The 25,974-nt window shown below is 36.7% G+C and overlaps 1 protein-coding gene across 1 annotated transcript in view; it reads right to left on the minus strand.

Moving 5' to 3' along the window:
• Nucleotides 1–25,974, minus strand: part of THSD7A (thrombospondin type 1 domain containing 7A) — a 192,247-nt gene that overhangs the window by 49,227 nt on the left and 117,046 nt on the right. The window contains exons 8-12 of the mRNA XM_057372134.1: nucleotides 21,984–22,175; nucleotides 14,558–14,792; nucleotides 11,402–11,517; nucleotides 9,019–9,151; nucleotides 6,243–6,346 (exon numbers count right to left, since the gene is read on the minus strand). Of these exons, the coding sequence (XP_057228117.1) occupies nucleotides 6,243–6,346; nucleotides 9,019–9,151; nucleotides 11,402–11,517; nucleotides 14,558–14,792; nucleotides 21,984–22,175 (780 nt within the window). The remainder of the gene's footprint in view (nucleotides 1–6,242; nucleotides 6,347–9,018; nucleotides 9,152–11,401; nucleotides 11,518–14,557; nucleotides 14,793–21,983; nucleotides 22,176–25,974) is intronic.

The following is a 25,974-nucleotide window of genomic DNA, read 5'->3' on the forward strand; positions in this document are numbered from 1 at the left end:
AAGTATCAATGTGAAAGTTTTATACACWTTATGACTGCCAAAAAGTGGGTATTTCCCTATTATTTGAAGCAGGATTTGGACAACTGTGTACAAACCATTAACACACTCTTTAGGCCAGATAACTGTCTTGACATCTGAAATGCTCTCACTGTTAGAGGAGTTAACTTTTCCACTCACAAGCTAATGTGGGCAAACTCATCCCATGCCTCTTTGATCAAACCTATGGTTCTTTAATTATATCCTGTAGAAGTCACTGAGATCGATGATTAACTCACTACACAGAGAAGTGCCTTCAACTACTATAACGGTATACTGTACCAGGCTAATTATTTTCCCTGTACAACCACATTATATTTATTACAGACATTAGCAGTAAGTGGAAAGAGCATGGTTTCTCCATTACTGAATTAAACACAGTAATTATTAAGTGAAAACATAAAACAAGAGTACAGCTAACAGAAAATTCAAATTAAATATGGAAACCATTCACTTACTTTTTTTTTTCTGGTATTTAACAACGATCATCTCCCAGAGGAAAGGTGTGAAATAAAAAGCAGTCTAAATTTTATAGACAAGGGACTTTGATGTAATTAAAACTTTATTGGATAGCATTGTTTCCACCAAGTCTCCACAGGAGACTGCAGGCTAATAYATTTCTTGTTGGCATAATGAAACACTGAGACTGTATTTTAGCAAGTCATGTCATGTGTGAGCTTATATAAAAACCTTTCCAGTGCTGCCATCATTAGCATACTTCACTGACATTTCACTGAGCTGTGAGATTCAGTGRCTCCTATATCTAAAAATTAGTTTATAAATGAAGGTGCTCCAATGTCTTGTCTTTTACAACACACTTGTGATATCCTGTTTTTCAATGTTAAGTATTTTTAGCCACAAAAACATTCTTTCTCAATTCTAGAAAGCAAGAATTATTTCAGCACACTAAGTTTTCTTACACCTTCCATCCATATTATCTATGCTATGTTTCATCTATGTTTATTTCTTTCTTTGTGGGACAYAGCAGACTAGACTCTGTGCAACAAAATGTTCCTACCACAAAGTATCTTTGTGGACCACACAAAAAAGGACCACATGCTAACATTATTGAGAAAAGACAAGCCTGAGAGTTCTTTATGTTCCACAGACAATAACAATGTATTTCTGCCAAATAAAGTTGAGTGGAGTTTGTGCCTTTTTTTTTTTTAATTAAAAATTAACTTCTCGTGTAAACACTGCTTTTGAGCACTCGTCCGAATTCTTAGGACTTCAGATCCCTGTACTTTGCAGCAACTAAAATACAAGCCAGGCAACAGAGCACTCTCATCTGTTAAGTCTCAATGACATTAAAACAGTAGTTTATAGCCCTGTGAAGGGCAGCACTCCATGATTTTGACTTCTCTTTCTTGTGCTTTAAATAAGGGTATGAAATACCCACACCAGAAAAATCCCCTGTCTCCAWAAGCAATGCCTGGAGAGGAAGGCTGCTGTCCCTGTTCAGCTCTGGAGCAAGAAAAGGGCTTTTGACSACTGTTCTGCCTTTGAGCCTCCCCACGGCTCAAAAAAGCCCCCAAGGCTTCCCTGTGCTCATGGCCATCCTGGGAAGCTTCTTCCCATTCCTCTTCAAATAACCACACACACCCTGTGCATGAAGAATATCAAGAGCTCGAGACCAGATCTTTAATAAAGGCCAATTCCCAGTGACATCAAGTACAGCTGTTCAGGTATTTGATAGCCGGGTTACTTTGACTTCTGTTTAAATTTACAAATAACCTTSCTCTTGCCATTACAGAATATGCTGACAGATTTTACAGTTTTTATCCCATTCTTCCTACAAAACTCTGAGAAAGATTCATGGTGGCAAGGACTGCAGGCTGTGCATTCTTCTGCAAATCTCCTTTTGGTCGCAGGGATAGCCCTCACCATGTGCATCCATCCATATATGTCATGATGTGATTRGGCTACTGCAGTTTGGACACTCGAGCTTCTCATATTCTACATGACCTCCTCACTACCACTGGGATTCAGTCCAACAAGCTCTGCTTAAATTTGCAGGAGCTACTGGCAAAACAAGTTTTAGTAACTTTCTTAAATTTTCCTCGCACAATTCAAAAGGGATTTGAGCTGTATTTCTAGGTTCCTTCACAAGTCACTGAGGCTGAGATGTACTAAAACAGATTGAAGATACAACATAACACACACTTGCTTAAGTGTTCACAATTTCAAATTYCATTTTAACATCTCATTGAGCAGACTACTATTCTGAAGTAGTGATATGATTCAGATTTTAATTCACCATAGGAATTCAGCACAATTGTCATGACCACCAGCCTTCTTCAAATAAAGTTTGTGACTACAGCAATGAATTTGCTGCTCAGTATTAAATGCTACTTTACTGTGCTTAGGATTAGACATAAATACTTGCCCATTATTTGCATAAATAGCTACCAAACATTTTTTTAAAAAAAACACTTATGAAGAAAATCTTTTTTAAAAACAAAAATCAGAAAGCACTAAGTCCTTTTATTCTCTTTTCTCTGCATTGACCCAAGTTATAGTTTTACTACATTCATTTAAACTGACATGATTTGCAACAAAAGCTTCATTATACAAGACAGATAAAAACAAAGCTGTCTTTAACAATAAATCACCATTCCAAACTTTATGATTCATCCAAGTATCTCTTCTTCCAAAAAAGACCAAATGTGATAAAAAAGCTGAAGAATGGAAGTGTAAATAGTAAAGCTGTGATACAAAGCAAGGCATGCAYATGCTTTAGTTACTCACAGACTCTTAAGATCAGACACCTAACCAGTCATTTTTAATGATTTCTAACTTCTAGTTTTTCCTTCTGATTTAATTATCATTCTAACTAATATATTAACAGTAGCAGACTATTTGGTTCAAAGCAAACTGCTAATGAATGCATGGTCGGATGTGCCTTTTCCCTGGTGTATTCCTATTCTTTCTCATTTAACACATTTACTGATAATCTGTGTGTTACAGTGTTTGTGCGTGGGCAATCAGATCAGAATTAGGACAAGCTGATAGCAATGGCAACATTCCCTTGCACTGAAAAAGAGGAACTCAGAACTCTTTCCACACAGAAGAATGCAATTACTTGCTCTACTGAGTATCAACACAAAATCAAAGGACAGTGCACAGGAAGCCAAAGGACAGAGATTATTTCWATAAAATTATTGTTTCACTTTGTCATCAAAAGCAAATTAACACAAACAGATGGATGAATGTGTGATTTCTGCATTCATGAGCACCAGAAACTTGAAAGAGAACTCTTTCTCAACTAAAAAAGAAATGTTGTTATGTCAACAATTTTCACAGTATGGTCAACATTGGTACAGAAATTACCAACAAACTGTTAAATGTACTGTTCAAAATATCTGTATTACAGYAGCAGCCATAAATGCAGTATCAGTTATACCAAATGGGTTTCATATTTCAGTGTTTAGCATTTCCTGATTTTGGGATGGCTAAAAGGATGTGCACAGTAGTAGCTCAGTCTTTTCTGTATCTACATCACAAAATAGCCCTTAAATAAATTATTTATAGCACTGAATTTTTTAATCATATATTATTATGCAAAGTTTTCCACTGCCTCCAGAAATTTTATTTTGGAGTAGCCAAGTATTAACAGGGAGAGGAGATAAAAACTCTTTCAAAGTCTTCCTTCAAGAACTGGTGAAATCTTTCTAATACTGTCCAGGGAAGAGTTCAGCCAGGCAAATGCTTGCTTTCTGGTCATCCTCCCTTCAGTGAGCACCTTGCATGAGATCAATTCTTGTGCAGGGGACCAAACATAATAATGTGCATCACTAAAAATTCGGACATGGCTATTTTGATGGCAGAATTTGAAAGGTAAGATGCAACAGCAAGCGTGTTGATGTCCTGTGTAGGAGATATTAAATGAAACACACTATTCACATTCAAAATGCAATTTTCTGAGGTGTGAAGTAAATGAAACTTTAGCTGATAACCTCTAGAATTAGAGAAGTGTGTTTTCCAAAGTGAAATTTACTTTTGTACAAAAATTCAACTTATACTTCCAGGTCAAATTCATTGAAAAGGTAAAATATTTTACTTGTCTCAATCTAAGGAAAAGCTGTACTACTTATTTTAACTCCAACAGGTTATCAGTTTACAGTCCTGAGTAAAATAAAAGATATGTTCAACACATTATGGAGTATTACAACACTGAGACATGATACATAATACACTTGAGTTTGAAACTTTGATTTTATGTCAATTTACTTCACTTACGTAAATGAGAAAAAATAATAAGCAAAACCCCTCTGTCTATAACTTTCACCACTGCAACAGCCTAWACAATATTTAGATCCCTATTTAGATATCTGGACTGAGGCACAAATGAACATTTCTTTTCCAACTTGAACAACTTGCTCTGTGAATTTTACAATGGAATTTATTCATCTGTCAGGGATAGACCTGACAAAAAGTGGAGCAAACAGAAATTTTACTCTCTAACAGTTTCTCTCAGAAACATTCACGTAATTCTATCAAAAACACTGGCTTTCTTGAGGCTTAGCTCCTCCAGGGGTTCCTAATTAAGGATTACTCATCCTACCACTTGACCACATTACACTGGAGAGCTGCTTCCATTATATCTGCTTGTGGGAACAAGATTACTGCTTGAATACATAATCTTTCACAAGATCGAACTCTGTGTAGTACCAAAGGGAAATTCTGCCAGTCTGTTTTATCAGATTTGAAAACTACATGCCCATTAATTTCAAAATCATGTATTATTCTCTATATGTGTGCCCTGTGCATGATTGGAATTACATTAAAAAAGAAAAAAAAACCAAAAAACTCTCATGACACAAAAAGAATAATAAAATCCAATCTGCATGCACTATTATTAGCTATCTTTTTTATTAACTGACTTCAAGGCAAAGYCAAGAGATTTAGGTACCACCATGCAAACACAGAAGACAACAACACTTTGTACTATCGGAATTCTTACCATCAAAGACAGAAATCTTATTTTCTCAGTGTGTAATCTGAAWGCATCCTCCAGAGCTGCTCGAAATAGATTCCATTGTGATAGACCTTTGAAATAATTACCACAGCCAGAAGTCTTTTGTATTAGCAGGCAATGCCTCCAGGTTTCATTTTGTGGTAAGCTCTTAATTGATCTCCCGTAACACTTTCTGAGTAAGTGGTAGGAGCTACCAGCTTAAGATTTACTCCATAACTTTTTAAGTATACCGTGACCTCCTTTAACACTGCAAGGAAGTTAATGACCTGAACATTTCGCTTCTGCAGTTAGCAATGTCCTTCCTCAGGGATGGCACAATCTGCTGAGCCAAGAGTGCTTTAACAAATAGAAGTTTGCACTCAGAAACAACAAAGGAGAAAAACCTTCCTGGAATTCAAGGTTGACCAGTAGTTCAAAACAATTCAATTACTGTAACACAGTAAATAGGAATGCAATTATTTTCACACTGAATGTATTTAATGCACCTAAAAAGCCCTTATTCAGCTATCCTTAACAGAGACACACATACACAATTCTGTTAAARCCACAAAATTCTCTATGAAGACAAGTGACAGCAAAACTTTATTTGGATGCAAAAATTATTTGCTATTATATAGCAATGGTGCAAAAATGTCTGGTTCATTGGGCTCAAAGGGTCAGTGGTTTAGAAGTCCAACCAAAAGCTGTTTAAGACTGTTTCACCTCAGTGGTTAATTCCAGGCACAATTCTGTTTAGCCTCTTTAACAGCCTGTACAGAAAGCATTATCAGCAAGTTTGAGGACAATGGCAGTTCGAGCAGTCAGTGCCTACCTGGAAGTGCTGCAATTCAAAGGACCTTGACAACCTGGAGAAATGGGCTGGCACTGGACTTAAACAGAGTAAATGCAAAGTCCCTCATCTCTCATGCTCCCATTGCTCTCTGCAACTACCTTAATTTGAGAGCATGGAGAAGAAACAATCTGCTCACAGAGATCCACAGTGAAAGGGTAAGAGGTCACACACACAGATCGCATCAGGGAACAAGCACCAGAGAGGCTGTAGGATCTCCATGCAGGCAGAGATTCCAAACATAGTGAGACATGGCCCTGAGCGTTTTCAGTATTTTCCTTTGCACAGGAAGATAGATGAAATTAATGGTAGGTTAGAAGGACTAAAATGTAAGGCATTTCCCACACCAGTGCATCCACAGATTTCTGAGGACTAAAGGACAGAAACAAAGGCTCTAACCTCTTGCTTGTAGCCCAGGTCCACAAGTCTCGTGTGCTCCTGGACTGTCCTGGCGCACGTACCATGGCACCAGCTGGCACCTGCGCCATTTGTGGGTCTTCCACCTGAAATGAGAGGGGAAGCAATCCATCTAAACCTTGCAGCCATCAAACCTGAGGCAGCAAAAGTGCTAGACAGCATTAGAAACCACCATAAGCTGTTGCTTATTTTTACTGACTGGTCACAGGCAAGTCACAAAAGAACCAGTAACAGTACCGTAAACTTATCCCTATTCTGTAAACTTTTTTTCTTCTTGTAGGATGAGGCCACTAAGAACACATGGAAGAAAGGAGGAAGCAAAGGTGGAAAGAGAAAGCAAACCATATACATTTTCGCAGATTTTGAAGCACAGTTATATTAACAGTGCCAAACAAGTACACAGTGAATATATTAAGACTAACACAGTTATAGAAAATATGAGAAAGGAAAATAAAAAATGAAAATTATACAGAACAATAAAATTGGGTGAATTGAATCTCTCTTTAACAGGAGAACTCCTTTGCTATGAATTTGTATCTGAGCATGCTTAGAGTATTTTATGAGTCAACAAAAGGACATTAAAATTTGAAAAGTGGATTTAACAAAGGGGCACTGACATCTCAAAACCAATGTGGACCAATTAAGTAAAGATAAATGTTAAACAGCAGCACACTCTAATAAACCTCCCCTCTTTCGCACTTTCTTTCCTTTTTTTTTTCCTCCTCTATCAGTGAAGCAGAGGTGTATTGAAGTTTCCAAAATACATTTCAGAGATAAGACTCCAGGGCTGATTTCCAATTCAGGCAATATTGGGATTATCCTTGGACAGTAAATACTGCCACTATAGGTGCTAGTTCTTTTCTCTTCCTCGGGTCTTTTCCTTCACCCCCCTCCCTTAGGGTCCACGAAAATACATGAAGCTGTTCTGCCTTTCTTGAAACACAGACAAGTCTTAAAGCTACCAAAATAAGGTAGGATGAGAAAATTTGATGATTTTTATCTTGTTTTCACAAATTTCAAAGCATATGATTGCAATGGTATTGTCACAGCAAACAAATTCCTTTGCTAAGCTTTGTTTGACAAATAATATTCCAAAAGGAGAAATAAGAAAGTGGAAGGAAGAGTAGGTACAGGAAAGTACTGGGACAGTGGGCTTGAGAGACTGCAAGGGTGCCCCAGGCAATTCCTGGGATCTCAGGATGCTGAATAGCAGCACCTTACAAATGTGGAGCCAGCCAAGAAAACCAACACAATGTGAATATGAGTCCACCACATAAAAAATAAAACACAGCAAAATGAATTCCCCCCCAAAAATGATAACAAATGCAATACTGCACTGCTTAAATTATCATTAATATAAACTGCTATGAAACTTTTACAAAGWTCCCTGCTAGTGCTGCAGATAACCCTAGCCCTTAAATATAATGAATCCAGGAAAAGTGTCTTTGCTGTCACAACTCTAAAATAATCCACAGTTGTTCACAGCTCCAGCCATGTTTTAAGCTATGTCAGTGGTTTTGCACCTCGATTTTCATTGCAACCTCCCTCTATGGGACAGCAACTAACTAAGGCACGAGCCAGCTGAGTGTGTGAGTCCATCTGTCGCAGCATGTGTGCAGGTCACAAAGACGCTAAAGGAAATATATGGAACATGTGTTTAGCATTAGTTCGTGTTGTGAAATATAAATGACCTCATCTACCACTCTCAGGCAACTCTTCTTTCTTATGTTCGGCACATTACCATGCAGCTCAGATACTRAAGGTACTAAAGAGATGAGGGAGTAGCAGCATTTTAAAATATAAAACTCTGACTCTCATTTTGACTATAAAAAGTTCTTGAGCTCTGTTTCTTTGGTGTTTGGAGTACTGATTTTGGTAGCTTCCCAATGCTCCTTTCGATCTTTTCATTTCTTTTAGTTGCATAGAATGTGATATTCTAATGAATTTGCAATGATAATTCTTATCAGAYGATGAAAGCAACACATTCCTTTAATCTCAAATTCTTTTCATTAAACTAAGCTTAAATTCTATTTGTACCATTGCAACAGAGAGCAGTTGCAYGGGAATTGTTATTAATAAAATAAAAAAAAAACCTTTTTATTATTTTGGCAAGWAAATGTAACAGCATCAGAATTTTCTAAACTTTGTCTCTATCAGAAACCAGATCCTGTTGTATGTCTAGACTTCCCACACACTCAGATGGATATTACAGAACTACCCAAACATTTTCTGAAGCAATGATGGCTCCAACTTYTGCAAAAGTCCTCAACATTCTGTGGTAAAGGTCAGGGCAATGCAGAGGACAATGGGCATATGGGGGATATCTTCAACTCTGGACTGTCTCGAGGCTTACAGGGACAGAAGGATGAAGGATATGGTAGGTTGAACAGCCTGGCACCAGARCTCAGCTCTCCTAAACATATAAACCTGTAGTTCAGCACTTTGGATAATTTAGAAAGGTTTTTTTTTTACATGTCTAGTTCAAACAGTTTCTAGGAATTTTTTTTCTGGAAAGTAATTCTTAGCTGCTGCAATGTTCTTGGAAAGGAACTGGAACAAAATGAGCCAGTGATTCCCTATGGCCCAACTGACTCTACGTATCTGTTCTGAAACCTTGATTCAGATGTGTGTCCCATTTTTCTAAATAGTACATGTTAGAAAAACAACTACTGCTAAGAAATGGCATTCCGCAAGCTTTAGAGGTAGTACAAATTGAAAAATCCRTGTCTGAGTGTTTCTGGTTGATTGTCTCACATACCTGTAGTTATGGCAGACAGAAGGAGCTTCACATTCCCTTTCCTCAAACAAAGAGTCTGGGCATTCCCGGCCACCATTGGCAGGGAGCTGGATGATGACTCGGTGACGGGACTGCTTCCTTACTGTGACACCCCCTGCAAAGAGTAGAACAGCTTGTTTCTACTGCTGCTACTTAGGGATGAAGCTAATTAGGGTAAAAACAAGATATTTGAACCAATTGCTATACTATTGACATGCTATTTTGCCCATAAGCAGAAAAAATAAACCTAAGAGGAGAAAACACTTCAATTTCAGCTCAAGGCCAGAAATTAGAATGAAAYGGAAAGCAGTACCAGCAATACTGAACAAATGGATAGCTGAAATAAATAAACTCTTCAAGGGAACAAAAATTAAACCAGCTCAGTTTGCTGCTGTACGTTATGKTTTGAAGGTGTCAGCTTGCCCTAATCATTTGCATGTAAAACCAGAAACAGAAATTCCACTCCAAAATTCCTTTACAGTTTGCAGTTTTTAATTATTACGATCATTCATTATTAATGATAAACAGTAAACAGTTCCTGYGGGAATTTTGATTTCAGTCATCTTCAGGTATTGGTTCTCAGGCAGAAAATTAARAGAAAAGCTATAGATCTGTATTAGTTCCAAAGCAATGCCTATGCTAGGTAAAAATCTTGGAGGGATTGGTTTTTTTTTTTTCACAGAGAGCAGTAGAGCAACCATTTGGCTGACTGGGCTGCTATCAGCTTTGGGTGGGTTATTGCAGCAGCTGCAGCCTGTCTGATCGCAGAAGCGCGCTGGACCACGGCCAAGCAATCGTAATTAGGAGYGAGCAGTAGGAGAATCCCGGCGGTGGCTCTCCACCACCTGGCCACTCTTCAACACAGAGGAAACCCTTCATTCCCGAGTCAAACAGCTCCAGGAGATGCCAGGAGCTGGCGCAAGGGGCAAGACAGACGTGCAGCCCAGCTAAGCTGGCACAAATGGGTAAACCCCATGAAATAAAAATTGTTTGTGTARTATAAAGAGAGTTTGACTCACTGAACAGACAAAACACCCACAGTTCACAAATATACTGTTTTATAGAAGCCTGCATGCTAGTTTCTGGTAAATATTCATGAAGATATCTTCATTGCATCAAGCACTTTCTTAAAACTCACAGAAATGGAAACACAAAAGGATGGAATTTTCACCCAATATGATCTCCTCCAATAAAATTATTTCAGAACGATCAATTAATACTGCTGAACAATAACACATATTTAATAATGAAGGACTATTTAATAGATTCAGATTTAACAAATTCAGTTACCTGCTCTTTTTCGAAGGCTATGAAGTTAGTCTTCCTAACCCCTTTTCTCATTTGTTAGAATGCACTAAACACTGCTAGGAATTATGGCAAAAATGCTTTTATGCTTGTGTCCTTTACAGAGCATAAAGAATTGGCCRTGACAGCCCGAGTCTGTATGTTTGATGTAGCTGTATCTTTTACATTCTGACAATGTGGTAGCTGTGAGTAATCACCGTGTCCCACACAGGGATTAGCACCCTGTGGAACTGGGGGAATTACACAGTCTGTCTGTAATAGTACATATTAGAAAAATGCCTCCCGTTAAGCTTAAAAAGAAAAACAAAGCATAAAAATTTGGCTAATATTTAGCCTGTCATCACTCTAACTTCATGTGTGATTTCAATGTAATAAAAATTCAGGAGAGACCTGCACTATTTTAAAGAGCTTTGCCAAGTGAATTAATTCATGGTGCTGGATTATGTTTAAATAAGACCATTCACATCAACTTTATTCATATTTATYATATCACATTTAAATAAAACCATTCACATCACAAAATCTGTTTATTTTTATAAACTCTCTTTCAATTTTCCTTGGAATAGAAGCAGCCAGATAAAATTATATATAACTGCATATCTACTTATCTACATAYTCATCTCCTTGTGTATAAAGACTCAGGTTTTTTTTGGTGAGCCAACAGCATAAGCTTAGGTATTTCCAAACCCAAAATATATAATCTGACAATTAAAATGTTACCATCGTACAAGTATTGATGTTAAGATGATAAACTGATGATGTTAAGAGATATGTGTCTWGCCTGTAACTAGCTATCTCTTTATCAGTGTAAGATGCAAATGGGAGCTTGTAACATTAGGCAAAATGTGGGGAAAATCCAAACAGATGCATACAGAAAATGTGTAGAAATAACTGTTCTTTTCAGCAAAATCTCTGTGTCCTCCCTGCAGCAGCTCGACCAGGTATTACATATCCTCTGTCAGAAAGGGATGTGTGTAAGCATTTTGCCAAAAGTGACTCCTAGTCTAACTCCCCATGTTTTTATTCTTAAAATCTATTAGCACACAAAGGATAAAATTACCTTCTTGACAAGAAGAAGGACACACTGTCCAGTCACTGAATGGAGTCACAATACAGTCCTTCCTACAGGGAAGCAGACAAGGTCTCACAGTTTCAGGTCGAAGGCTTTCAGGGCATCTAAAAAATAAATTACAAAGAAGCATTATCAAATAAACAAGCTCTCTGTACTGAAGTAGTGAATTGTGTGAGGTACTGAATGCCTGCTGAGGACAGTGCTCATCGCCCAGAATTCACCAGGTTGGAGCACAGACATAAAAACCAGAAGCAATTAAATACATGTGGTGAATGCAAACCAAACCTGGTGTATTCTGCACCTCTGGATTTAAATAATCATCATCCTTCACTCACCATGCCAGACTAAGTATTTTCAGGGTTATTTTCAAGCCCGAACACAATTATGAAGAAAAGCCATCTCATTTAGCTTAGTGAAATACATTTTCTGGTCTCATCACTTTGTCAGAAATATAAACCCTGGAAGGAGGCATATTTAAAATAAATAACACTGCTAACCCAGGAAGGAATAGGTATAAGCCAGCTGTGATTACAAGAGAAACCAGAAAAGGATTTAAAACTGCCAGATCAATGAGACTGAGAAAGACTGTCAGAAAAGGCAGAAAACCTTACTTGTTTTAGGAAGAGGYTTGATCAGCATATAAAAAGGATTAYTGGACTGCCACATATGGGACTCATTACCCAGGTCATTTTTCCCCATTCTTTGGGGATTCTGTCCTTTTCATCAAGGAAAAACAACTCTTTATGCTGCAATACTTGTTTCAGAATGATGCAACAACCCTCACAGAAGTACTGCAAATATTTAAAATCATTTTAAAACTGTCAATGCTCTAAAAATGTACACACTGTGGACTGTCTGAAGCATAGGTAAAGATGTAAGAAAAATACCACACCCATATTYGGGAGCTTTTGGATCATTACAGGAAAACATTACTATGACTAGCTTTTCCTCCTTTCAGTGCTGGGCAACTGGGACCAGAGGGGTGAGAGAGTAGTTTTATATTTAGATTTTTTTAAACAGCTTGGTTTGTGTGAGGCATCTTTCTTGCCAGTCCAAAGGGGAGCATTGGCAAGTCTAATGGTGAACTATCAAGAAAATCTATTCTCCATGGTCAGCAGAGAACTATGCCTGTGCAATGTGAGGAGGAGAAAAGCTGATTTGCAGCTTTACAGGAACATACTCTTCACCAATAATGCTTGTTCACRCTTTCACCAAGTTGTCTCTGCATTTTTCTGTCAATTCACATACACTTCACCSTGTGTGATCCCATGAACAAGCACCAATTCTTTGGTGCCCTCTCAAAATGGGATCTCCACCCTTTCTCTTCTCTCTCCTTCTACCAAAGTGAAAAAACATAATACGGTTACAGAAACACAATCTCCATCACCTCTCTCTTAAGTTCTCTCTTGGATTTTAAGTCAAATTGTACCTCAGTTCTTTGTGATTCATAAAATTGGATTCTACATGCAAGGTTGTATGAAATATGATCAAGTACACTTTAAAAAAGCCTCTGCTATCAATCACCTATATTGACGATGTTGTCAGGAATTTTCTCTAAGGTTAAAATAAAATATTTTTCTAAAAAGCAATGAACATTGGCTTACTAATGGCTTTTCTTGCACTGGCTTTTCCCTTAAAAAACTGGAGAAATTATAAGCATACAAAACAGTCTGAAATATACACATTCACCATTTCACAGAGAACTTAATCTTTCAGGGGCACTGAACACTACAATTCCTCTTCAGATACTTAGGAAAGGCAATTAGTTCAATTAGAACACCATTTCTATGCTTTATATTGTTTGTATTTACTATATGTGGCTTAAAGCGAAGTATTGATTTTTTTGCAGTCCTTACTCAAGGTCAAATTAAACAGAAAAGATACATGCTGGAGTCTGTAACTTGTGAGGCAGATAAGGCCAATAATATTGATTGTATCATACCACAGTAATCCTTTTTATTAAGGGGAGTTTAAAACAAGGTTCCTATTTACATTTTCATGTTAAAGTCTGGGTCTTTAAAAACAATTCAGTGATTTTGATGTGACAATTCAAAGGATCAACCAAGACTTCTTTTCATTTCACCTGATTTGTTTACAGAAGAACAAAACAGTCCTTCTCCCTGAATTTAAGGTCAAATCAAAGGTAGAGACATTTACAGTAGATTTTAAAAGAATGATAAAYCATTAGAGCTTTGTGGGGTTTTTATGTAAATGCATCAAACAAAAGATATAATGGTATCATGACAAAATAGAACAGCAACTAAATGCAGATAGACAACAATTTAGATTACTGAATGTGCAGACTTAACTCTCTACATTTCCATTTAAAGTAAATTAGGCTTAAATCTACTGCAGAATAAAGCAACACATGGCAGGCATCAAGCAAATATTTAGTGTGAAAATAGCTGCCTCATGAACTTTCTAAACAACCTCTGCTATCAGTYCTTCCAGTTTTGAATCTGTCCTGAGTGGGATATATTTACAGACTGCCAATCCCTACAAAGATATTATCAAACGCATTTTACTAGCAGCTAATCCGTATTTAACCCTGGTCACACATTAAACTACAAAACCAAATCACTGGGCCAAAGAAGCAACTTAAAAAAACCCACATAAATGGGAAAAAAAGATCACAAAGTTTGTCAAGCTAACGTTCAAACTAATGTTTCAAATTAATGATTTGTCAGGTTCCACTCTGCTACACCTCCTTGGTCTGGTTCTGAGAAGAAGTGGTGCACTGCAGATTCACATCACTGTTTTTGAGTGCAACTGCACTAACCCATACAGTTCACTGCTTCTTTGGAGGCATCACAAAGGTCTTGGAAAAGGTGCTGTTCTGCATGTCACACACACACTCCAAGAATTTTATCATGACTCAACCTGATGGTGGCAAGAAGCCAACTGGATTTAGTCAGCTGTCAGCAGAATCACCGCTGAAAATGCCACCCATAAAAATCCACAGTGAGAAAGGTATTATCCAATCCTCCTGTCATGCCAGTTTGTATTTTTAGTAGATGAAGTGCTCCCTCATGAGCAAACAAAAAGGGGKTTTTTTGCCTTTGCAAGCAGTCATTGGTGACAAAAATATAAAGCAGTAAAATCCAAACATCATGACAGCATGAGGATATTTTTAAAGATCTTTACTTTTTTGGTCCAACTTGTCCCACGTTGACTCTCACACAGATGACCTTCCTCGTCTGCATGCCCACAGAACAGGTGGCCTCCCCGTTCCAGCTGGCAGAGGAGTTGAAAGCAGAGACAGACGTGTCCTCTATGCACTGTCCCCACAGGCCGGTCTGCCAATGATACACAGTGCAAGAGTGCTCATTACAGCTGCGGGTTTCCTGGAGGGCACTGATATTTGGGCACTGGATTCCTCCTGGAACAATAAAAGAGGGCAAAAGATCAGTGCAAGGAGATGCTTTTTTTTTTTAATTTTAAAAAACTCATTCTACAAACCCACTTTGAAATTCTCTGTTATACATTATCAGTTTAATTACATGAAATAAAAGCTGTTCCTTCTTMCTCCTCTTCATATGCCCAACACCGACTTGGACTAATTTGAGTCAAAAAGCCACACAGAACAGACTGTTCATGGACATATGTAAGTCTGTGCCAAAAAGGATAACAAAATAATCATAATTTTTATAATACACTACATTGCTTGGAGTTATCTACAGCCTTATTGTTTCAGGGGTCCTCTAGAAGAAACTGAGAGATCACATAAGGACAGATGAAGGCTCTAGGMAGAAGAAATGGTTGGTTATTCTAGTTATGCATGTGTAAAGATGACTGTTTATGTCTTAATTCACAGATCAATTAAAAAGATTTTTGGAGCTCCTGTCCTAGCTCCCAGTAGATGTTTATACATGGTATGTCAACCAAAGAGGATGGCACAGCGGGGAATTTCAGGTCCAGATTAAGATCACAAAGCCTATTGCAGGTTAAGATTAAAATGCAAATCAAGTGCCAATGATGGTAAAGAAAAACTCAAATAATGCTATCTTTGTTGTGTTTGGCTTCAGACAGTATGTTCAGTTTACTCTATTCAAGCACTTCAAAACTACTTTGGCCTCCCAATCCTCCAGGAGAAATGAAGAGGTCTTTCCTACTTGAGTTGAGCACAGGCTATGAGATGTCCAGCCCTGTGAGCAGACACCATGACCACGAAATATCTGATGTTATCAGACACACAGAATCTGTGGTTAAGATTCTGGCCTCCAAGGAACGATGGGACTCCTATCTCCAACTGATGGAAAGGCAACAAAAAATCTAAACATTTTAGCCTTTCCTAAAACACAGGAAAAGTAAGAAAGACAACTGAAAGAGCAGCTTTTTATTAGTTAATGCTGATGAGCCATTTGACTTTTCTCTAAAAAGAAAATGTGTGCTCGCACCAAATGCATGTTGTAGAATATATTATTATTCTTTATATCCCAGCACTGAATTTCATATCGGCTGTCTGCCCTACAGATATGCAGGAGGGAAGGGTTTTTAAGCACTCATTTTTTACATCAAACAGACAAGTAAATGCAATCAAAGAAACAATGGATGCTTCAAATACTCCAACACAAGAAAGTCAGGGCACCAGTATAAAAATATTTTATACCCCAAGTCTAGATCTGGAGCAAGGATGAGAAAAGATCCAGTCTAATGAAACCATAAGATAAAACCCTAATTCTCAATATATTTCTCTAGGAATATTGTTAATTTCTTGCTTTTTTTTCTACAAATATGGATGAAACCAAGTAACAGTAAACATTGTATTAATTGAAATGTCATGACACAGACTAGCTAATCTTAAATTTCACAAAGGGGGATTAAAAAAATCTACAAATATATGAATGTAATTAAAGAATAACTTGATTTTTTTTTGTTTCAGAATGGATGCAACTCAACTTTATCAGAATTGCTTAAAATATATGCCAACATGCAGAACATAAAAATGCCAGATGCATTTTCCCAAAAAAGGAAATAAAAAAAAACAACAAATGGTAAAAGAAAATTATGGCCATGTAATAAGTTTCATAAAGTTATCTAGTCATCATCCTTCAAGAAAAATAATTTTCAGCTAACATCAGCAGATAGGAATATAAGCAAGGAAATTAGGAAAGTGAGTGTATTTTGAAGAGGACAAAAAAGTAAAGTCACAAATTATTTGTTATGGGAGAGAAAATTGACCCATGTGAGGAGTCTAGACATGTTCCCCACTAATTGGGTTAAAAAAGAAAAAAATAAAAGATATATGGAAGGTTAATAAATTAAGTATTTCAATCTGATGTTTGCTCAAGAAAAAACACAAGGGAAATATTTAAGGAAATTCATCAATTAAAAGGGGTGCATTTGGGAAAAAATATTTTCCCAGAATTGAATGCCACAGTCACCAGTTCCTAATACATTAGAGGATAAAGTGACAACTTAGGTTCAGTTTTGACAGCTATGCAAGAATGTATATTCAGGGAAAAAATGAGATTGACATTGACTAGTAAATGAAAAACATTGAGGCATGAATGTCTGCAGCTCAGTGGGAATCCAGTTCTGTCCAGAATAAACCAGGAGTTAAAAATCYRCGCACAGACTGAAMAAAATGTGGAAATAATACTACTAARAATAAAAATCAAATACCATTCTCTCCAGGAAAACAGCATTCTCTTGTGCTTCCTCAAATTTAACTAGGTACAGAAAATGCAGAAAGGATTGGAAAACTGGCAATTAGAAATGTCCTTTACAACATTTGTGTAGGGGTAATAACTTTAGGAGCATATCCCCAAAAAGAGGACAGGCTTGACAGGAATATAAAATTTAATGGGGATCACAGAAGAAAAATAAAACAGACATTTTAATTCATCACACTATGMGAAAAAGGGACATACAATAATAAATACATATTTTAATAATACATGATCAGATGTAAGCAAATATCTGCTTGGCAGTATTAAAATTATAATTTTGAGGATACAAAAAACAGTTGGAGCTGAAGCATTTAGTTTTGGGTTTGGATTCTTAAGCAAAGTAGACTTGGAAGTGAAAGACCAGCTTTGCAGAGGGACTTGCACATTGCTCATAAAATAGGTGAGACATGATATTGTTTCCTTGAAAGCTTTAACAGAATTTTCATATGCTCAGATTGCTTTTCTGCCTCATTTGGAGCTGCTTATGGGTAAGGCACCTCACTCTATGATATTCAGTGATTAGATTTTATAAATCTTYTTTGTGACATTGACTTGATAACTTTCAAAATTCAAAATACTAAACATTTTTAAAGCATTTAGGTTTATTTTAAGTAATAATTTTGATATCGCTCATTTTTGCAAATGCATATAGTTTTACAAATGTATTTCCAAACAGCTGGAACAATCTTCAAGTCCCATGGGAAAGGAGATGTCTGTCCTGAAGTCTTCTCCAGGATAGGATTGGAACCCCTGACCCCTCACTACAGTCAGGAACCTGAGCTGATGGTCTCTTCAGCAAAAGAAGCACAATAACATCCTCTGCCCTCGCTCACCTTTCTCACACAACTGTCAGGTCAATTAATAAGCCTGAAAATTCAGGTGGCACAGTTCCAAAACTAAGTGTTTTTTGGTGGTTTTATTTTTTTTTATTCCTGTTGCATGAAAAACYTCATGTCCTCCAAAACTTACTCTTTTGTGAATGAGCAATTTGCTGGTAAAGCAATTACTCAATTCTATGCTTTCAGATTTAATTACCAAGCACTTTTACTTCAAGCCCAAAAAATACAAAAATTAAAAACATGCTCAACAAGTGTAGGAAGAGTAAATAATTAAAAAACACTCAGCATAACTTCTTGTTTGCAACAATGAACTCAAACTGTACTGGAATTTTAATACGAATAAAATTATAAAGCATATCAACAATAATTTGCTAAGTGTTGAAACTCCTTTGATCCAGCTATTTCTTACACATTCAATAAATCAGTCTTGCAGATAGATGAGAAGAGCTGTTGGTCCCTGTCAAACAGAATATCTGATGACATGAACAACTGATAYCCTGTACTATCTAATTGTGATGTTTAGCAATCTGTGATATATGAGGTCATACCAAGTAGTCCTTCTGGCATTACACTTTCCTAATCTATGAGCATGTAATACCCACAGTAAAACATTGCCATGCCTATGAATCCCTGATCTAAGAGAATATGCAAAAAAAAAAAAAAAAAAAAAAAAAGATTTCTCTTTGCTCTCATTTCATTAAATTAATCTTTTAATTCATCTTATTTTCCTCTTTGCATGTCACTTTTTTTTTCTTTTTGTTTTGATTAGGTTTTGGGTTTGTTTTTGTTTTTTTGGGAGGATGGGGTGTTAAATCTTTACTTTTCTAAAAATCTATATTACTGATAAAACTCGGTGTGTATCCACAACATCAGTATTATGCTGTATGGCACCGAGTTGCCAGTGTCAATCTATGGTAGTGTACAATCAATGCAGAATCAATCCACAAATATATTACTCACTGAATAAATAAGATTCATTAGGTACTTTTTAATCTCAGGTCTAGTAGTAATGTGAAGCAGTCTTAGTGCACGCTACTAATTATATACCATTTATTGTTAGCAGGGAATAAAAAAACCCCAGAAATATGAAACAGAATACAAAACAAAAATGGACAAACCCTGCATTCAACCGAGATCAGCTGAGCTGTATATGAAGCGTCACTGGATTTATGCAGAACAACTATATGGTGTATCAGGTAACATCACTATGTCCTTTGCTGTCATTTCAGATTTTGAGACAGTGACTTTTCTGAGTTTCTTACTGTACCATGAAGATATATTTGACAGTGACACAAATGAGCCACCACTATAGGCAGTCTCACAGAAAGGCAAATTTATAAATCACTTTGCCTTTCAAACCATCAAGCTGAGGACAATGACCTCAGAAAAATATATCAAAAATGGTTATTGTGACACTCATTTCCACATCTYACAAAGCACAGAAAGTCTTTATCTYGGGAAGAGACTCCTTTCTCTCCTCTGAATGCAAGTAAATAAACCCATCCCAGATGTGCATGACCACACCCTGCTTGAGGCTCTGCAATGTGTGGTTTGACCAGAAGAAAAGGGTCTTGTTGGAAATGAGGAAATGGTCATGAGAGGGTGTAAAACTGAGGTCAGCTCCTRGCTCAGGCAGAAATCAGTGTGATGCTGGTGGAGCAGTTGGTATCCTAGAGCTCATTAGAAAATGTTGTCACTGTTATATTTTACATATGGTTGTATTTTTCCTGTGAATCTATTCTCAACACTGAGGAATTATTATAATACTATTGAATTACACCTAATTCATCCCAAAAAACTGTTAGACTGTGACTGTTTCCTGGTGGCTAGTTATGTTAACTCGATGGTTTCTTCAAACCAATTCAGCAGCATACATAGCTGGGAAATAAGAGAAAAAATAATTTCTTAGGTGTGAAATTACTTAGCTTTATTACAGACAGTTATCTGCCAACACCGACAAGAAAAATGGCAGAATCTAGTATTTTTCATTTTAAAGAGGAAAGAAATTGAACAATCACAGACAATACTTGATAAAAAACATCTAAAATACAAATTAAAAATCCTATTTCACGTGTATCTATAGATCCTCAAAAATGTCAGTGGGGTGTTCCTGTTTAAGTACCCGAATGAACAAGAATCAAATGCTTCAGATACTTTGAGGATTGCAGTATTCACTGGGTATGTAATGCCTGCAATGCTTTGCTTATCCTAGGCTTTTGGGATGAATGATTATAGGACTCATACTTGGACTCCTTATGTCATCTTAGAATAGAAATTTAGCCTTATTCATGGTTTAGCAAAAGCTTTGCAGATKTTTTTATTAATTAATATCCAATCCTATTATATAATAGGAATAGCATACATTTCTGGACAATATATCTATGTTTTGAGTAAAAACTCATGGCAGCATTATACAGAAATTACTATGGAATAGTTTATTTAGCCTGGTCTGTCTCTCATACCAACMGCCCAAAAAAGAGCTCAGAAATCCAAATTAATACAGCTGTGTGACTGTTTACCTGAACAGAACTGATAGCTGTTTTCAAAACTCAGTTTTAATGTGTAAATGGAATTTTTGGTCTTATATTTATGAGACTTGGAATTTTTAGTCATATATGATGCTTACAGAGTTTCCATCTATAATTCCGTGCAGTTTTTCTAAGTTCTGAATAGAACTGAGAATTGTATGTTTCCTAAAAAATGTTCATGTGAAGCTTCCTTTTATATCAATGGAAAACAGATGTTCAGATATGTGAATATATTCTGTGCTCCTAGAACAAGGAATGACCTCCAAACACCCAGTATTTTATGTTTTGGGAATACAGCTCATCTCACTCATGGAATTCTGGAGGTGAAAAATCATTCGGTTATTTMTCACGTAGCAAATGACTAACAGGCATAACACGAGTATGAGGAGAAAGATGACAATAACCCTGATTCCATTGAGGCATAAAAAATAAAAGTTAAACTTTTACATCTTGAATATAATACAAGAAGAGGTGAAAAGTACCTTCCAGCTAGAGTTGTAAAATTACCCAAGCCTTGGAAGGCTCTTTCATTTATTTATATACTCTCATTCTCTGGAGTTTGTACAGAGTGCAAAGGAGCACAGKATCGAAGAGATCTGACCAAGATGTAAATGCACTCCTGTAAACTGGGCAGACCTACCAGCCTGTATCCTTAAAAAAAAAACACAGAATAATCTCATCTGAAACAGAGGGCAAGAGGCCAGGGCTCGAGCAAAGCTGAAGCACACCACCCAGGTAATAAGTTCACTTTCTTAGCCTTACTTTAGGGATTTCTTCTCTACAGCCTCTGTGGTTTGAGATCCRTCAGTCTTCGTGATCAGACTGTGCTGATTCTGATCAGTGCACAACAAACATGAATGAAAACCAAAACAAGAAGAGTTGTAGAAAGCATGGAAAAAATCATCAAATAGCCGTGAACCTATATCTACCTAACTTATTTCTTCTCCTTTATAATCCAGTTATGTCTTCTCTTTGCATTTGCTGCAGTCACTGCTCAAGGACCATTTGAATAAATGGAAACCATTCACGAGTGAGGGCAAAAACCAAAGTCTTGCTATGATTAAAAACGTTAGTGGCGTAACATAAGTTAGCAATTTGAGGTARGAAACTACAAAACACATTGCTAAAATTTGAGCCATTAAAATTTTCATCTTTACAGCATTCAGAATACAGCTATCCTTTCAAACTGGACCCTAAATTGGGGCTTCTAATCTGTATCAGATAAATTGTTTCTATTGTTTAATTTTAATGGAAAACAAAMAAAAAAATATTTGAAATGAAATAGTAACATTATGAACACTAATAAAAATATAGGAACATTAACTGAAAGAAGAAAAATAAAATCTCTTCAAAACATCTTTAGGTACAAGGAGCAAATGCCGGATAACCATTTCAACAATTTTGCTACATTTAAAAAAACACAACTCCACCTAATAATTTCTTCCTGTCCATCAACAGAATTCCTTTGCCATTACAAAGACAGTTGAGAATTCTCAGTCAAACAGCAGCCTGCATGAGCGTGAGCCCTTACCTTCACCTGCATAGGCCAGGATGGAGCGGGAGCGCATCTGCTTCCCCTCGGTGGTTTTGCCGGAGCAGGTGTGCGAGCAGGAGGACCAGGCAGACCACGCGCTGAGCACACAGTCCTTGGGGCACGGCGCCTCGCACACCACCGGGACCGGGTAGATGGCATCTCTGCACAGCTGCCTGTCAACCTCTTCTCCTGGGAAAGAAAAAGGCCAGCAGCAGTCTATCATTTGTTAAATTAACTTAAAATGAGCAATYGAGTCCAGATGGGCACACAAATAAATTAGGTTCTGTTCTTCTGTATAAACAAAGTAAATAGATCTTTTACTAAAATTGTCTCCTCTGCCTCAATTCTAGAAAACCATGCTTGAACCTAGTATGATTCATATTTTCATGGAGTGAATACCAGTCTGGGTGGTCTTTAGGCTTTYGTTTTGTAATACATTCTTGATCCTACACAAAAACCAAATGTGAGTAACAGAGTCTATAACACAACTATGGAAAGCTGTGTACATGGAGATGMACGTGTAGCAATGACCCARTTTTGATCCACATTTGTGGGGGAAYRAGAAAAMYATCCTAGCTTAGCCAATTTTATAAYSCACAATTCATCCTTTGRATYGYAGTTAYCCRTCAAAACATGCAAAGCTGCAGTAAATTGCAGTCAAGTGTAATTTGGTTAGAAAGATYTTCATTTGTTAGCAAACCAGCAACAAATCACTCTTGGTGTCATAGAATTACAAAAAGATCTATGCATTTGTATTCTGTAGGTACACATTCCATTATAATAAAAAGATCCAGGCTGGTATAAGTTGGTTAATGAAATATTAGCTAATATTTAAGTAGCATGGTTACTTTTGTTTTCAGTCAGGTAATCATGAAACAACTGTGTCTGAGATCTGTCTGAAYAGCACCCTAATCACAAGATAGATAGTTTTGTGAGGTGACATGATTTCTTGAACAAGTAAGTTAATATTTATTAAAAGATGAATGAACAAATGACCGCATATTCTGATGTCAGTAAGTCACACGATAAATCTTCATGTTGGAGCAAATGATGGAAAAAAATAAGGTGGGAGAGGTTTGGAATTTTTTATAATTCTAGCCTTGTYATCATAACATCAAGTCATTACAAGGAACTGTGAACATATTGCATCTAAGAGTACACTGGACTTCCGAGGCCCTGATAACCACAAAGAATTAAGAAGCCAGTTCAATTGTAAACACAAAACTTCTTTCTTTTTTAATTATCTAAAAAGGATAAYATTTCAAAGCATCTCAATGCCTTTTGTGCTATTTGATTGCTGCTGTACTAGGGCATAAAAACTTCTGCTGAGTTATGATTCATCTCCTGAAACACCCTTGAATCTTATATGACCAAACAGGTGTTGTCTACATTATGCACTTTCTAAGATCCATCATGTCAACCCCTTTGTTTTAATAGCCAAGGTCAACAAAATAATGTCTTATCAATATTTGCAAAAGAATCTAAGTCTTCAATACAACAAAATAATTGTTAGATGTATTGATTAAATATCCTGTAATTGRATCATAAAGGTATCAGCTACTGTTAGTAACCACCGTGTGGATTCTGAAAGCTAATTCAGTGAGAACTGAGCATGGTATAAATGAAGCCAAAGATCTCAAAACACTGCTTTACCTGAGTCACCAATTAGGCTTTATTTCTCAACAGAATAATAATAATAAAATTATTCAAATACCAGTCAAAACAGAAACTACTTTTTTTTTTTTGTTATTCAAATTTTGCAGTCTTAGACCTTTTAAATAAGAACCTCTGTTAAACTGAGTTCTTGAAACTGGGWGGTTCTTTAGTGGTAAAGACATATCATGAGTCCCCAAAGTATTAACCAAATTCTTTGTGAAAGWGTAAAAAGATGAGGGCCATCCATTCAATATTATATCCTTTTAACCAGTGCCAAATATTTTATTCATACAGAATATTTAGGCACAACAGAACTACAAAAACATCAATCTTCCTTGGTTCTGAAAACCWGGGAAAATCCTGCAGCTCATGTTTTTAAAATAGCCTAAAGTAGTCATAGTCATCTGAATTATAAAGACCTTTGAGATCMAGTCAGTCTCCACAGCTATATTTTCCCATATTAAAATACAAATTTGAGCCCTGCCAAAGGCTTCATAGCTCTCCCATGCCAAATTCTGCTTCCCTCACTGGGCTCCCTCTTTGCATCAACTGCTCCCTGTTATATTGCAGGTCATCATGCCCTGACACCAGTGCAGGAGGGATTCCTTTCTGCTTCATCAGAAGGGCATGTGTTTGGTTTCAAGGACAAGAGACACAGGATTTTAAACTTCTTTTCCAGATTGAAAAAAAAAAAAAAAAAAGACAGAAAAGGAGTGAACCCTACTCTCAAATTGTTTGATTGCTAGATAAGACTCAATAAGGTAAACTGATAGGACACTTGCACCCTTTGCAAGAAATGCTACTATTACAATAAAGTGTGTTACAGCATTAATAAATGACACTTTACTGAGCTTATTTATCACCTAATGGCTGTTAACTTTAAACTCAAGCTGAATTTCATGCCACAATGAGAAAWTCTGTAATTCTGTTAAGTTAGTTTCAATATGAGTTTATACCTCAAATTGAAACCAAGCCTTCACTCTCACCCAAAATCAAAGACCCTCTTTTCTCCTTTGCTTTTACAGTGGAAATATTCTAAAGATATTTATCTTATATATTGACATTTCGTTTTTGTCAACTATCCAATTCTTATCTGATAAATTCAATAGCATAGAAATTTAGTTGGAAGGAACGTTTTATAATGGGTACTTCTTATCTTCACGGAAATATTTTATTTAGACTAAATTGTTTCTGACATTTCACTAATGATTTTATGAACAACTTGACCTTTGTTGCCTTCCTCTTTAAASTGCACAGTGTAGTCAGCTACCAGCAACCACTCAGCCACAAGCTGGGAACAATGYCAGTGTAAAGACTATTTAGAAAACGTCCCATTCGAAAATGTTTGCCATTGTGTGTTGAAGCAAATCCAGAGGAGGACCATGAAGGTGATCAGAGGGTTGGAACATGTCTCCCRTGAGGAATGCCTGAGAAAATTGGAGTTGCTCAGCCTGGAGAAGAGAATCCAACAAGACATTATAGCAGCCCTCCAGTACCTAAAAAAGGGCTGACAAGAAAGATGAAAAGGTGCTTTTTCAAAAAGCATGTAGTGATAGGACAAGGGGAAATGGCCTTAAACTAAGAGAGAGAAGATTAAAGAAGATTAAAGAAGATATTCTTTACTGTGAAGATGGAGAGACACTGGAGCAGGCTGGCTGTCAAAGTGGGAGAYACCCCATCCCTGGAAGTGTTCAAGACCAGGTTAGACAGAGCTCTGAACAAACTGTTTCAGTGGAAGAAGTCCRTGTCCATTGCAAAGGGGTTGGAAGCAGATGATCTTTAAGGTCCCTTCCAACCCTAACCATTCTATAATTGCATGATTTTATTTGAACATTATGGGTATAAATTTATGTTGCACAAGATTTGAAAACAGAACTCAAACATGACTGAAAAGCCTCTGCCTTGGGTTACTTATACTCCAAACAGAATGACAAAAAGTAAAAAGCAGAAAGATGAAAACAGATTATGACATTTCTGTCAAGAGAACTTTTCCCCATTCACCAGTTTATTGTTCATTAAAATCTCGAATTTAGAAATAGTCAAGCAATAGTCTAGCAATGCCTATGTCATTGAATATTTCTCTCTTAGGCTAGAGACACACATTTTGGACTAAATTCTCCAAATTGCACTTAAGGAAATTACTCCATGTAAAAACGGCAGGAGGCAAATGAGGTTTCGTTTTTCAGGAATTTAAAACGTCAAAAATTGTTTCAGCCTTCGCTGGCTTTTTTTTTTTTTTTTTTTTCAGATTTACATAAGTGAGGAGTGCTGAGAGGACAGTCTTTTGAATCCACATATCTTCCTCAAATAATTATGCTGGATCCAAGTAGAC

Source organism: Malurus melanocephalus, unplaced genomic scaffold, assembly GCF_030028575.1.
Source record: "Malurus melanocephalus ecotype Western Australia unplaced genomic scaffold, MMel_1.1 scaffold_164, whole genome shotgun sequence".
In the NCBI taxonomy this organism is placed as follows: Eukaryota; Metazoa; Chordata; class Aves; order Passeriformes; family Maluridae; genus Malurus; species Malurus melanocephalus.